Here is a 16473-nt window from a genome sequence, read left to right as displayed (position 1 = left end):
ATAGTTAATAGTTGAGAAATTGACAGAGGACAAAAGATTGGAGATTTCCCATCTTTTCTTTCTAGGTAAGTTACTAGGAGCATTTTCCTTCTGGTTCCCATTACTAATACATAAATAGTTAATAGTTGAGAAATTGACAGAGGACAAAAGATTGGAGATTTCCCATCTTTTCTTTCTAGGTAAGTTACTAGGAGCATTTTCCTTCTGGTTCCCATTACTAATACATAAATAGTTAATAGTTGAGAAATTGACAGAGGACAAAAGATTGGAGATTTCCCATCTTTTCTTTCCACTTCCTTTTAGCGTTTCTTTGCATTGTGATATTTGCGTTTATTCCTTGACATTGTTTAATCAGCTGAAATAATATTTAAGAGTTCATGAGGTGAAAAATATTTACTGACATTACTCTTTTTAGTTCTGTAAGTAATATTGTTACTGAGCACATGATTAATCTACATTAAAGAAAAAGCTTCCTTAGAAAAAAAATATGCAACTTTCTGATGGACTGAGCTGAAAAAAGAGCAGTTGCGGATATGACTAAACTTAAGAAGACAATACGAATAAATTAATATCTTTTACTTAAAAATATCTTCTATTGAACCACCTTCTGCTGGTGAAAGAGACAAGCTTTCAATCTTACACAGAGCTCTTCTTCAGATCTGGCACCCAATATTGGGACACTATTGCAGAGTTACTTCCATATCCACTTATAAATCATGTTTTTACTTACATTTAACATTTTCCATATCCAAATGATAAATGAAGAAAAGTTAAGAGCCACACTTATTTTGTAAACACAAAGCTGTGTCATTTGAAGAATCCTGAGGCATAACTGGAATGGAATAATACACTACCCTTGTCTGATACTTGGCAGAACAGCAATGACAAACTGAATCTGTCAATAGGGCAATTTCCTTTTCAATATATTACTCATTAGACTCTCTATTTTTTCCTTCTTTCTTCTACTAAGTGATAATTACTTTCAGGGGTCAAATACCCCATTTGCGAGTACAGGATTTCAGACCTTTAAGGAAACAAGGATAGCGTGATCTAACTGATCCACCATCAGGTGCTGTTTAAGGCGTGATTCAAAGTTCACTAAAGTAAATGGGAATCTTTCCACTGACTTCACTTGACTTTGTATTAAGCCCTGAAAGCACTGTGGCACTCATAGCCTTATTGGATGCTCAAAGATTTAACATTACCTCGACAATTTTGTACTTTACTTTAATTATAAGATAACAGCTCTCAACTTCACATCTTAAAACCCGATTTACATTCTTACTAATATCCAGATGCTGAAATGGAATCACCATGTTTAAAAAAAAAAAAGGTCACCTTTGGGATTGATACTTTAATACAAAAATGCCTATTGCCATTAGCTTTGAAAAAAATAAAAGATTTCCTTGTGGCATAAATCTGTACATGTGATTTTTACAGGCAGCACAATCCTGTGGCTAGAGCACAGGAAAGGGAGTGAGCCACTCCTAATATGCTTAGAGATCATTAGATGGCAGGTACTATGTAAGTGCAAAATGCCATTACGATTATGTGCATTATATCCATATAGACAATCGTGTATGTTGCATCTATCTTATTTTAAGTATGAAGTATGTGGGATGTAAAATATGTGGGTGAAAGTAAGATAGTGGTTTGAAACTTCAGGACTCTGTGAGGACCCACTGGGTTGCTTGGAGCAGAGGGAGAACGACTGTGGAAAGGAGACTTGCCAGCTGGAAGTGATTTTGTTGGGGCTGGGTAAAATTGCCAAAAAAGGTCTCTCCAGATTCCACAGACTGGTCCATCAGGAATGATAAAGATTCAGGCTTATGAGAAGGTGGCACACTGGAAGAACATCTTACTCTGTGGCTTATGAAAAAGGAACTGAAATGGGGCTTGAAAAGGACAGAGGGCACTGCCAGGTGATCAGTACCAGAGTTAATTGTAAACAATATATTACAAGTTCTGTAATTCAGTTGGTATTGGCGCTGTGGTGAATTGGAATTTCTACAATGGTCTTTGAAGGGAGGGACTGCTCCACAAACCTAGTCCTTTTAGCAAGGGAGCAGAGGGTAGGGTACCCTGGGTCACAGGAAACCTGGGGTTGTGACTATCCACATATCAAAACCCCATAAAGAGAGTGATAGTAGTCCAAAAAGTCACTGAAGGCAAAAAATAAACATCTCTTGGATCCATATTTATTTTCAGTCAATGACTTCCATATCAAATTTACTACGTTAAAGGTCAAACAAGATTTTTAGGACTGCCACCACTGCAACATGAGCATATTATCTGAAAATAAGTCACGTTATATCTGAGTCATACATCACCAAATATCAAACAACAAAAACTGTAGAATCAAAATGTAGCTGGCAGCTTAGATGATAATAGTTGAGGGAGAATAAAAGACAGCATATGCTCTTCTGCAGCTCTGCTGACTGTACAGCGTTAACAGTAATAAAATACAGATTTTTTGAAATCAGTAAACCTAAGAAGCTATGACTCAGAATAAACACTTGGACACAGCCACGTGCAGTCACCAGGTGTCATTTTTTCATTCACTTTTAAAGCCATAATCATACTATGTGGATTGTGTCCTCCACCTTACACCCACCTCCCCATCTTCTCTGGTAGATTTGTTTTTATTCCACAATGCTTATTCTTGTTCTGCATAAATCATTCCATGTGAATCTTGAAGTTTAATGTTTGGCAATTTGTTCAGTTGTAAATTTGTTAGAAAAGGTACCATGCAATTGTTCTAGGGCTAATTATCCTCCATAGTTGAAAGTCAGTCTTGTTACCACGATGGTTTATAAAATTTCAAAAATCTGTACGTTTACAAGTCCATCTGATAGCTAAATATTATACAAAGATTGATTCATATGGTGTTAGTGTCGGTGATGAATTGAGGGTTCTGTCTGTACCACTTCTGAATCGTGAATGATTTTATGAAATTGTATGATGAAATTACTGCAGCATGGAAAGCGTGTGTGTGCGCGTGTGTGTCCACCATGAATTAGCAGGGTTGTCGACATTGGACTATGAATGCCACTGAAAATGACATAGGATCAGAGGCTAAAATAGGGAAGAACAAGTTGAAAATTATAGTAGAACCTCAGAGTTATGAACACCAAAGTTATGAACTGATCAGTGAACCATACATCTCATTTGGAACCGGAAGTACACAATCAAGCAGCAACAGAGGGCAAATATAGTTCCAATCTATAAAAAGGTGAACAAGGGCAACCTGGGAAATTACAGACCAGTCAGTTTAACTTCAGTACCCAGAAAGATAATAGAGAAAATAATTAAGCAATCAATTTGCAGACACCTAGAAAATACTAAAGTGATAAGTAATAGCATGGATTTGTCAAGAACAAATCATGTCAAACCAACCTAATTGCTTTCTTTGACAGGGTAACAAGCCTTGTGGGTGGGGGGAAGAAGTAGATGTAGTATATCTTGACTTTAGTAAGGCTTTTGATATGGTCTCACATGACCTTCTTGTAGCAGGGCAGTTACCCTGCTCCGGTGGAAAAAGGATAGGCTGATTGGGGAAGCAGCCACAACTGGGGAAAAACCCAAATCAGGCCACACCTGGCCGTTACAGGGGCTCAGGGAGGAGCTGGGTCAGTCTCTCTCCAGCCTTGGAGGGAGATGGGCCTAGCTGCCTGGGAATAGGGTACCTGAAGTAGAGCAGTGCTCCGGAAGGGCAAGAGGAGCCGGGGAACTCCAGCTTGACAAATCCCCAGGCTGAAGCCTTGATAAAGGCCTACTCAGGTATTGGGGCTAGGAGGTGCAGCTTTGGAATAGGCAGAGGCAGCTGGTCTGACCCCCTTGTCAATGATGAGTGACTATTAAAGACTGCAGTTTGTCCCAGTGAGAGGGCCTAGATGATGACTGGCAGGAGCCACTGAGGCAAGGTGGGTGTAGAGGGGTGAGTGTTCCCCTGGGAGGGGAGATCCAGAGAGTGGGAACTGCTGGGGGGCAGCACCCCAAGGAAAGGGGCACTGGGGTCTGGGATGGACACAGGGCGTGAGGCAGGTGAGACATGGCCACCAGGAGGCGCTCCGAATACTAGACGAGCTAATTCCCAGGATGACCGGCAGGAGGCACCGCATAGGTGAGTCGTTGACCCTGTTACACTTCTCAAAACAAACTAAGGAAATATAACCTAGATGGAGTTACTATAAGGTGGGTACATAACTTGTTGGAAAACCGTTCCCAGAGAGTTATCATCAGTGGTTCACAGTTAAGCTGCAAGGGCATATTGAGTAGGGTCCTGCAGGGATAAATTCTGGGTCCGGATCTGTTCAACATCTTCATCAATGATTTAGATAATGGCAGAGAGAGTACACTTAAGTTTATGGACAACACCAATCTGAGAGGGGTTGGAAGTGCTTTGGAGGATAGGATTAACATTTAAAATGATCTGGACAAACTGGAGAAATGGTCTGAGTAAACAGGATGAAATTCAATAAGGACAAATGCAAAGTACTCCACTTAGGAAGGAACACTCAGTTGCATACATACAGAATGTGAAATGACGACTGCCTAGATAGGAGTACTGTGGAAAGGGATCTGGGAGTCATGGTGGATCACAAACTAAATATGAGTCAACAGTGTAACACTGTTGAAAAAAAAAAGCAAATATCATGCTGGGATTTATTAGCAGGAGGGCTGTAAGCAAGACACAAGAAGTAAATCTTTCGCTCTACTCCATTCTGATTAGGCCTCAACTGGAGTATTGTGTTTAGTTCTAGGCACCACATTTCAAGAAAGATGTGGACAAATGGGAAAAATCCAGAGAGGAGCTACAAAAATGATTAAAGGTCTAGAAAACATGACCTAAAAGGGAAGACTGAAAAGACTGGATTCCTTTAGTCTGGAGAAGAGAAGACTGAGTGGGGACAGGATAACAATTTTCAAGTACATAAAAGGTTGCTACAAGGAGGAGGGAGAAAAATTGTTCTCAACCTCTGAGGATAGGAGAAGAAACAATAGGCTTAAATTGCAGCCAGGGCAGTTAGATTTCCTGTCAGGGTGGTTAAGGACTGGAATAAACTGTGTAGGGAGGTTGTGGATCTGTCAGTGGAGATTTTTAAGAGCAGATTAGACAAACACCTGTCAGAGATGTTCTAGATAATACTGTACTTAGTCCAGTCCTACCCTGAGTGCAGGGGACTGGATTAGAAAACCTCTCGAGGTCTCTTCCAGACCTACAGTTTTATGATCTTTCCACCAGGCCAGAGATAGTGGTGAGTGATCTGCACTACTCAAAGTAAGGGAACTCAGGACAATGGGTATGCTCTACTTGGGAGACTTCCTCCCTCTTGTCTGAAGGGAGAGGTGTTTGAGAGTAATGGAAAAATACCAAAAGGCAGAACAAAAGCAGATGTCCCCAACAGGAGTCTGTAAATGGACGTATAGGGAGAATTGAGGAGAGGGGTAGAGCCATTTTGCACCCGAGTACAAGGAGGAAAACTGCTGCAGGGGCAGGTTAGCTCAGGGAACAGAAGACTCTGCCTCCCTACCTGAAAACATGGTCCCCCAAGGACTCTCAAGGGAAGGGGAGTTACTGAGGGTTATTGTGTTCAGGATGTTTTATTGTTTTGTATGATCTGTACTCCCCTATGCTTTACATGATTAAATATAAGGAGGATGAAGACATTAGATGGTACAAAGTGTGTGTGTAGACTGCATCACAACTCCTGCAGGCCCTTGAGAGAGTTAAACTGTAAACCAAAGCTTCACGTCTTTGGGGCAGAGTTCTGGGATAGTGCAGTGTTTAAATACTGGCGAGTATGAAGGTTCAGCACTGTGCTCAGAGGGACTAGGCAGCTGGACAGGAGATTCCTACACTCAGGGAGGGAGGGTGCCAGATAGAAGGTCTGTGCACTGTGAGTGCACCTGGGGACCCTGAGACTGGTGCCATGACTGTACTCCAGGAGCTTTAAACACACCAGTGATCCAAAGCAGAGGTGTGGTTTCCTTCACAGCAATCCTAGTGGATGGCCAGGAAGGGGCTCTCACTAGGATCTGTGACAGTGTGCTCACAGGTTATTCCAAAGATATATTTATTTAGCATGTGAACAGTTGGCTAGCCAAGCGATGGCAGCTTCAGTGGTATGATGCAGTTCTTCTAGGCCACCTCTGAACCTAGTCAGCAGGCATTCAGTGACAGTGTGTGTCACTGTCTGTGCTGTGCCACAGCTGCATGAAGGGCTGTCACGAAGGCCCCAGAGATACTGGTTGTCCACATAGAGACCTTGCCCATTCTGGAACCTGTTCAACAGGGACCTTTGGTGATGGGGCAGGTCAAAACCAGGCAGGCGAACTGTGGGGTCGGTTATGTGGGAGTGGTTGGGGATCATAACTATCCATCCCTCTCGCCAGAGTGTTTCTGCCCTAACATCCTGGCATGGCAGATGAGACCATAATGGGCGACGTGATGGCAAAAATGCAGCTGGTGGTTTAAAAGCAGCAGGCTTGAGTTGGCGCATACTTTCTCCAGTAACTTGCCAGTGGCAACCTCTCATCTGATATGAGGAGGAGCAATATTGCTCAGAACTGGGAGCCACAGGACGGGGGTGCTGGAGATGATACGCATGACGGCATGTAACTCAGGACCGGCGCCAGGGTTTCTGGCACGCTAGGCACCAGGCCATTTTGCCGCCCCGCGCGCGGGTCTTGCGGCTTTGGTGGAGCTGCCGCAGGCATTCCCGTGGAGGGTCCGCTGGTCTGCGGCTCTGGTGGAGCTGCCGCAGACATGCCTGCGGCAGATCCACCTGAGCCGCAGGACCAGCGGACTTTCCGCAGAAATGCCTGCGGCAGCTCCACCAGAGCCACGAGACCAGCAGACCCTCCGCAGGCACGACTGCGGCAGCTCCACCGGAGCTGCCTGCTGCCCCCCCAGCAAAATACCGCCTCCTCCATAATGCTGGCACCCTAGGCGACTGCCTAAGTCACCTAAATGAAAGCGCCGGCCCTGATGTAACTGCATATCCACCAGTTTGGTGTGTGACGATCGGATCCAAACTGGTGCGCAGTACTCCGCCACCGAATTCGAGGTGGCAAGAGCTGATGTCCGCAGAGTTGGAGCATGAGCACCCTATGATGAACCTGTCAGTTTGCTAAGAAGATTGTTGCGCATCTTAACTTCAGCTGCTGTCTTTTTCAGGTAGGCATGGTAACTAGGTGTGCAGTCTAAGGTCACACCTAGATAGACCGGTTCTACTTCATGCTTCACCTTCACACTTCAAAAGCATTTTAAAAGCATGGTTGGCAGGCAGTGATTAGAGTTTGGGTATCTTATTATTTTTGGTATTAAATTGGTAGCTGTTATTATTTGGGGAATGTAATAGTGTAATCAACATTATACAAAAATATAAGACGACATAGAAATGTAGGGCTGGAAGGGACCACAAGCTAAGTCCCCTGTAAGCTGTGTGGCTGTGCAGCAACCTATTAAGTGCCTCGCAGATGCTCAGGGAACCTGCCTGGCCGGGACCTGCCACAGCAGGGGGAGGGGCACCCCTCCCCTGGCCCCAACCCAGACCTATTCCAAATCTTAACTACACCCGGATTTACAAAGTTTTAACTGGTTTCAGAGTCGCAGCCGTGTTAGTCTGTATCAAAAAGAACAAGAGTACTTGTGACACCTTAGAGACTAACAAATTTATTTGAGCATAAGCTTTCGTGGGCTATAGTCCACTTCATCGGATGGATAGAATGGAACATATAGTGAGAAGATATATATACATATACAGAGAACATGAAAAGGGTGAGAGGAGTTCCCCTCTCAGCTCTAAAAGGCTAATTAATTAAGATGAGCTATTGTCAACAGGAGAAAAATAACTTCTGTAGTGATAATCAAGACAGCCCATTTAAGACAGTTTGACAAGAAGGTGTGAGGATACTTAATATGGGGAAATAGATTTGATTTGTTTATACTATATGTTCTAATATATGTTCCATTCCATTCTAGATTCTATTTCCCCACAGGCATATCTACATGGTTGCTATAAAGAACTCTGCATTTACCAACAGTGGTCACACTACAGAATCTGAGATATTCCAGTTATTTCTTATTCCAGGTATAAAGAAACAGGGCATGATCCAAAACAACTGAAGTCAACTGAAAGACACTCATTGAATTCAGTCAGTTTGAATTACGCCTAGACTGCACTCCGATATCACAATCGGGTAAATATTGACTTATGAACTATGACCACTTTCGTTCCAAAATTATCTCAATTAAAGCACTTTAAATGATTAGACTCACTTTTCTATGTATTATTTCATTGATTCTCTGTGTTCTCCCATTTGTTTGTTTTATCCACCTGTAGATAGCCTTACACTTAAATTTTAAAGTTTTGGGGCAGGCATGGCCTCTTTGTTAGATATCTGTATAATACCTAGCACAATGGGGCCCTGGCCTCTAAGTACAACTATAATAAAAATAATTAATATCTATTTTTTAAATTCTACATACACACATATACATACACATGAACAAACACACCGACATATACCTATGCACCTGAATAATACTGCGTCTAAATATAAATTATAAACTTTTTGCATTCAAGTCAAATTGTTCCTAATGGAGTTATAGCTAAAAGGTGGTGTATTTTTTGCATTAAATTTAAAATATGCAGTTAATTAACAATTGTTGGATATTGTTTCTTAGGAAAATTCTTTACACTATAGAGCAGTAATTATCCTCACTAAGAAGATAAAAGAGTTATTATACAAAACCTGTCAGATAAAATTGGGTAATCTTCTGTTGCCCTTACTTCAATAATTGGAATGGAAACAATTCGTGTCTTAAACCAAAAGTAAACCTGTTAAACAAATTGTTCCATGTCACCAATTCTAAACATATAAACAAAAACTTTTATTATAAGCTGAAATTGCTTTCACTGTGAAAGGGAACCAGTTATTTCTGTTTTTCCTTTGGTCTGTCGATGAAAAATTACCAGGATTTCAAAGATATTTTTCAGGCACTAAATGAAATTTGCTTCTTATAAAGATACAGGCAACTGAATAATGGAAATACTTTTTCACGCAATACATAATTAGGCTTTGGGATTCATTGCCATATGAAATCATTGAAGCCAATAACTTAAGAAGATTCCAGAAGGAATTGAATATGTATCAAGAATGTCCAGAGTTGTTTAATTATAAACAACTTCTTTGGGGGAGGGGGTATTAAACCTCATGATTCAGGGCTTAAGCTAAATTGCTAACAGTTAGAGATCAGGAAGAGACCTACTACACGGGGCTGATTATCCCATATCTGTCTACTGCACGGTTCTTATGCCTTCCTCTGAAGCTTCTGGTACTGGCTAGTGTCTTGTGTATACTGGACTAGATGGGCCTCAGGTCTGATCCAGTATGCCAAGTCTGATGTTACTATGAAAAAAATAAGGTTAGATCTCTCTCTCTCTCTCTTGCCTTGTCTTATCATTCATAAGAAATCAGTACGCAGAGCACCTGAAGGCCAACTCTGCCAGTTTCACTATATTTCCTTTTTATGGTGGACTTAAAAAACAGATTGGCTATAAAAGTCACTTTGGGGGTTAATCTGCCTTCATTCTAATTGACACATTACTACACAAGGGCAAATTATATCTGGAAAAATAAATAAGCAAGATTCTGTGTACTGTAGTGGTTATGAGCTGCAGTCACTCTACCTATTGCAAAAACAACAGAGCATTTTGCACAGCTGGAAGAACCCAGGCTGAAGAACTTGCTCCATCAGTGGTCTGGAGCTGGCTGTCTGCCCAGCCCACAAGGGCAGAGTCAGCTGAAGAGAGGATGAGAACAAGACAGCTAGGAGATTAATTGGTTTCATACTCTTCCACACAGCCTTCATCAGGTTGGCTTCTGTGGAGACCTGTCCAGAGTTTAAAGTTACCTTCTCTTCAAGAAGGGAAGCAATGGTAATTTTGATTGACCCTCAGAGAGAAAAAAGGCAATCCTCCCTGTGTGTAGCTGTTCCCACAGGAGTAAGACGTGGGTATGAGTGCAGATTCCTTAGTACTACATAGTACCAATTAACTGATCTCACCCTAAAACCCACCCTCCAGAAACAGACCTGATATGTACCCTTACCCCCTTCACCCTTCACAACTAGGCTGCATATGGCAGAAATTCAAAATCACCCCAACATTCTGAGATAGGAATATAATGTATTACATTTTCATTCACAGTAAATGATATGATATGGATTCAGAGGTGTTATAGTATTTATGATGTACCGATAGTATGTATTAGTACATCATAAATACTATAACACCTCTGAATCCATAAATACCAACAGCAATGGGAGCCTTGCTGTTGATTTCAGTGGCCCAGGATCAAGCCGTAGGTGGACACAGAGCTTTGATAAAATATTAGAGATAAAGGTATCTGCAGAATTTTAGATCTGGCTGAAATTATTCAGTAATGACAGTGTGTGTGTTCTCTATCTACTTTTGTGCAGAGTAACTAATATTAACTTGGATATATACAAAGTAATAATATATGCATTTTGTATGTGTGTCAATTAAAAATTTAAAACATTTTGTTTCCTGGCCTAGAGCACCAGAACTTGAAAAAGTACAATTCTTTTTGCTAATAGCACACAGAGTAGGATAATTATTGCTAGCCTAATTTTCAGAGATGCTCGATATCTACAATTCTCACTGATTCCAAAGATGCTTTGCACCTTTGAAAATCAGGCAACTCAGCGATAGGACACCCAGGAGGAAAATATAATGGATTTATCTAGCCAACAGATACTTTACTAATCCAATAGCTATACTGTAATTTTACAATAGCTAATGGGAGCAGTGTAAACCCAGTGTCTGTTATTTCCTTTAATGATCCTCAACATGACAGATGTGTTATAATCATACAGTAAGCATTTCAGTAAGTCTTGCATTTTGTTTTATATTAAGAATGAAAATCTAATTGGCTGATAGATAAAGAATATTGAACTTTATACTGAAATTTGATAGGATACAATAATGTGCTGCAATAATATGTTGGTTTTTATATTCTTACAGTAAGCATTGTATTGCAATACTGCATGTATAGAACATACCGAAGGCCATTCTATTGCCCTCATCCACTGGTGACAAAGCCAAAGTGTAGCTGGAGGGTGAGTTAACGTCTAACTGCTGGAAGGAAATACAAGTGCCTCATCCGACCTCCCCCTTTGATCTCCTTTACATGTCCCCCTGAACCTTCCCCCTGTCCAGTAATTGCAACCCCTTGAGTTTAAATTCACCAGTCACAAGGCAAAGAAAGCCCATGAAACAACTCCAAGGCAGTTACTCATAGGGAAGGGGGAGGAGATAGAGCACCTTCCCTTCCTACTACCAAAGTGCTGAGGACCCTGAAAATCCTGAACCCTGTGGAGATGGTTCTGTCATTGTTTTAAATGAACAGTGGTGATTCATTTGATGGGATGGTAGAGTTAATCAGAGACGTTGCTGATGGGGCAATAATTGCCCGATTGGATTTATCTAGCTGGACTGTTAACCACATCAAAGTTTATACATAATTTCACATAGCTTATGTATGATTTGCTTTGATTTTCTTTGTATTCACTAATAAATATTGCTTCACTGAAAATATTTTGCAAAATGGCTCCAGATCATTTAAATCTGGATCCTTTCCTAAGGATTATATTGTCATCTCCAATTTGACACAAAGCTCAGCTTTTGTTAGAACTGACTTTTTCAAAACTAAAGATTGAGCTAAAGGTTTTCCGTTTTTTAAAAAAGATTGCATTAGAAAGAATTGTTATTGAATCAAGTATACATTATCCTGACATGACCGCAACCCAACAATTAAGATTTGAAAAGTTGAAAATGAAATGGACTAAGCAAAAGCAAAAACTGATTTAACTGATTTTATTGTCTATATTGTAAAATGTGACTAGTAGACAAAATATACAAATAGTGATAAGTAAAATAGATTTTAAACATTATCTCCATATTAATCTAAGGGGATGTGAACAACTTAGATTAGGAATTTTTGTTGTGGCTGTGTACTGGAAGTAAATAGCACTTTTTGTTTTAATGCATCTTTAATTGGACTTAAAAATTCAGTGGGATCTCTCATCACAGTAAGCACTAAATTCAAAAGAATGTATTTTCAGGATTTTATTCCAGGTAAAGATTTTCACCTTATCAATTCTGCATCTCAATAATTTGTTTCTTTATGCCCAGCTTTCTTAAATCAATATCACTACAAAGTAGTAATAGTGATGTGTATCCATTTCAGCAGTGAGATACAGGATAACTACCCAAAAGATCAATATTGTGCATGTACTTCCATATCTATAGCATATGTCTTCTAGACAGAGATATCAGGGGAGATTTTGCATAAGGCACATATCAGAGTTATGTGTTTAACTTCCATTGACTTTCCATAGGAGTTAGAAATCAATTTGTGTGTTTGAATATTTCCCCCATCTAAATCTCTCAAACTAAAAAAATATCATTAACTGTAAACAGAGAGAAAGGTGGACAAGTATTTATGGTAATTAAGTCTCACAGATTAAGAAACGATTAAAATTGTAATTTTATTTATACATATCAATGTCCGTACAGTTCAAGATAGCATATAATAACCTGATTGATTTTAGTGTTAGTATTGCAATTTACAATCACATACTGCTTCTGGCTACAGAAAAACCTAGTCCAACATACTTTTTCATCCTTGTCATAATAATACATATTAAAAAAAAATCTAGATCAGCTAGAGGGTGTTCAGGGAAAAGCAATAAAAATTAAAGGTTTTCAAAGATGTAAACAAGCAGGAGGAGGTAAATTGGAGGAGTAGATATTACCTAGTCTCTCGCACATTGAATAGATTCAGGCAATGGGACACACACAAGGGAAATGGTGCAAGCTCCATCACTTAGGACATTTAAAACTAGTTTAGACAAAACATTAAACATACATGTCTAGATTCTTAGCTTGTGCAAATCAGTATCGCTCAGGCGAAGTCAATGAAGCTTAGCCACTTCACACTGGTTTACAATCTGGCCCATTTGTATTGAACAATCCTACATATGCAGCATAAAGGAATAAATAACCTATTAGAGAGATTCTCCAACTGCAGTCCATGAACTAGGTGGAACTCTTCCATAACAACAGGGAAGCATCTGTTCATTGTTAAACAGGGCTATTTTCTGCTAGTTGTAGCCTAGTCCTGGATTCTTTTAGGATTTCTAGAAGCCTTTTTTGATAAAACATAAACACAAAACCAATCATCTTTCTGCACTCTGCACAGCCCCTTTGTGAAGCTTCATTTCTCTGTGTTTGTGATGTATTGTAAACTCAGTTGTGATCAAATTTTGGCTAAACATAAAATTCAATGGATGGCAAACAAATAGGAGGACAGAACCATATTGCAAAGTGATCTAGAAAAACTTAGAGCAGTGGAACCCGTGTGCAGTACTATTAAAATAGAGGCTTACATTTTAAGAAGTTTCCAGTGATTAAGAGCCTGAATATTTCAGCTGAGACACTTTAAAAGGTCCTGATTTTTTGAGCTGGGAGCACAGCAACTCTGAACATCAGGCCCCTTTAAAAAGGTCTCAAATTGGGCACCAAAACTGAGGCACCCAAAATAGAGTCACTTGAAAATTTAGTCCCTAAGGGCCAGATTTTTAAGGGTATTTAACAGGATTTTCAAAAGCATCTAATTGCCTAACACCTATTGAAAACAAGGAGTTTTAGGCACCAAAGTGCTTTTGAAAATCCCACTAGGTGCTAAAAATACCTTTAAAAATCTGACCCTAAGCTCCTACACCCAGAAAAACCGTTTAGACAAAAATGGAGGGAGGTAACCAACCATCTCATTAAAGCGAGGTTAGCTCTATTCCTTCTCCCTGATGTTGTCCTGTCATTACTTTTAATTAAACCAAACACTATAGTTTCCAAGAGTTATTGGGATTTGGAGATTGGGAAAGGAGGTGCGCAGGAAATGATCTATTATTTAAGAAGTGGTCCACAATATGGAAAAGTCTGATAACCAGTAAACTAATAGAAGTTACAGATGGAAATATGCTAATAAATCATTACCTGTGTATTGCATCATAGCATACTGAGTTAAACAAAAAATGTAAAATAAATGTAATTAAAACAGTAACATAACAGTTAAAGAAAACTATAAAATGTCTAGCTTCAATATTACAGCCATCCACCACCTATCATAACTATCAAAAATAAAGAAAAACATAATAAAATGATTAAAAAAAGGGGAGGGGAAATAGAACTGGAAGAAGTTTAGAAAATACCAGAGTAAAGAAAATCAGCTTAACTGACTGCCGAGTACACAAAAGCTACACAGGAAAAAAAAAAAAAAAGGTAAATTATTTTAACAGTTAAGCATAGAAATAGTTTTTGAAACATTTTCCTTTTTATGTGTAATTTTCAGTCCTCATTTTTCACCCTAGGAAAGATGTAATTTCAAGAAACAGAAATCTTTTATTACTTGCCTTATTTTCCTTAGCAAAGTGTGGAAGGGTCTGAAAAGCTCAGACATATCTTCTGGCTTGCGGTCCAAGTTCAATGGTCCTTCAGAATAAACTACAAGCCCACTGTATTTAAGACACACACACAAAATATATCTTTATGACACTTGGACAGAGTATAGAATCAGAAAACCATCATAAACAAAATATTTGAAATTATATTCAAGCTGCTGGTTGCATAATTATGCACAATTTTATGTAATTATTTGTTCTCTCTCAGATACTTTATTTTTCTTCTATTTGTAAGAAGTTGCAGATATTTAAAAACTACAAAGAATTTGGGTCCTTTATATGTGGGGGGAAAGCAATGAAACTATATTACAAAAAGAATCCATTGTTTACTTCATATATTTAACTCACTGATTTCAGTGAAACTACTTACATGCATAAGGGTTTGTAGGATTGGGGGAGGGTCTCGGAGCCCTGAGCGGGAACATCTACATTATATTTAGCCCCAAAGTGTGAGCTCAACTCAGTCAACCCGACCTCTGAGACTTGCTGCCACAGGGTTTTTGTTTTGTTTGGTTTGGTTTTTGCAGCGTAGATATACTTAGTTTGCAAAATATTCATTACTTGAAGGCAGCCTTCTTAAAAGACATCTAAGCTTCAGAATGGTGCTGAATAATTCCGAGGGGGTCTGAATCTCTCAGACAGACTAATAGAGGCATTCAGCACAATAACAACAACAAACTCACTTTCTGCCCCATTTTTGGTTCATTACCATCCAGTTCTGCCATGAATGGCCAGCTCAAGATCTTCTGAGACACTCCAGCGTGTATTATAGGCTGATATCATCAATACTATGAAATCCCACTGGAGCACAAAATCAATAAATGGGGGGAATCATTTCAGTGCTATTTCTTTGCTTTCTGAGAAAATGTTACTATGTTTCTTGTGTTTACAACCAAAGATGGTACAAAATAATGAAATAATTTATTTAAAACATGCCCAAGAGTTTTCCTTTTTTTTTTTTTTAAAAAAAGGATGTCTGTCTGTCACTCTGCAACTTTAGTTTGGGGCTCCATGTATTAGTGAGAATCTTTTTTTTATTTTTTTTTTTTTACTGTCATGTTACCAGCAAGGTCCATTCTGTATCCTCTCCTCAGCAATGGAGCTAGCCAGCGCTTTGAAGTGCAAGTGTGGTCGCAGCGCCAGCGCTGGGAGAGAGCTCTCCCAGCGCTGCACGTACTTCACATCCTCTACGGGTATAGCTTGCAGCGCTGGGAGCCGCCCTGATTACACTGACACTTTACAGCACTGTATCTTGCAGCGCTCAGGGGGGTGTTTTTTTCACACCCCTGAGCGTGAAACTTGCAGCGCTGTAAAGCGCCAGTGTAGCCATGGCCCAAGCTTGTTTATTGGGGCAATCAACACACAACTCTTAACAATGGATTTTTTTCATTCTATTTGAAAGTCACCTTTCACAAATCCTTTCTGGGTGCAGACCTCAATTCTCCAGTTACTACAGGCACAATTTTAAATTCTTTAGTTTCTTTATTTCAGTAGACAGACTGCCATCAATGAATTAATTGCTGCTGACTCAAGTACTAAAGTCTTGTCTAGAAAAATAAACATTACCTTTTCTCTGGATAGAAACTAGAGTCTGCTCAGGCTAAATTTTTAACTGCTGCAAACCCATGTTCGTTGGGCCAGTAATTATGTTACAAAATTAGCACCTTACAGATATGGTTCTGTCTGAATTTCTTCAGAGAGTGAAGAACTATAGAAATTAGATGAGAAGGAGATCTTAGATTTCATGCAAGCCACTGATGATATAATAAACAAGACAGAACTTCATGGGAATGTTTCATTCTGAAAGCAATCAAATATGAATTTCTGCCACTTGGGAAAGGGTGAACCATTTTATATTGTTTTGCTCGTATGCTTTTGTGAAACTCATTTCAGGTGAAGTACTTTTTTAGGGGTGGGGGGGA

The 16473-nt window shown here is 39.6% G+C and overlaps 1 protein-coding gene across 3 annotated transcripts in view; it reads right to left on the bottom strand.

Annotated features, from left to right (window-relative positions):
- The window catches only part of ZFYVE28 (zinc finger FYVE-type containing 28), a 321166-nt gene that overhangs the window by 70227 nt on the left and 234466 nt on the right, over positions 1–16473 (bottom strand). For all 3 annotated transcript variants that reach the window (XM_032781069.2, XM_032781072.2, XM_032781073.2), the window contains one exon: positions 14504–14605. In XM_032781069.2, the coding sequence (XP_032636960.1) occupies positions 14504–14605 (102 nt within the window). The remainder of the gene's footprint in view (positions 1–14503; positions 14606–16473) is intronic.

This window comes from Chelonoidis abingdonii, chromosome 5, assembly GCF_003597395.2.
Source record: "Chelonoidis abingdonii isolate Lonesome George chromosome 5, CheloAbing_2.0, whole genome shotgun sequence".
NCBI lineage: Eukaryota > Metazoa > Chordata > Testudines > Testudinidae > Chelonoidis > Chelonoidis abingdonii.
The sequence above is the reverse complement of the archived record's forward strand: the minus strand, read 5'-3'. Positions and strand labels throughout refer to the sequence as shown.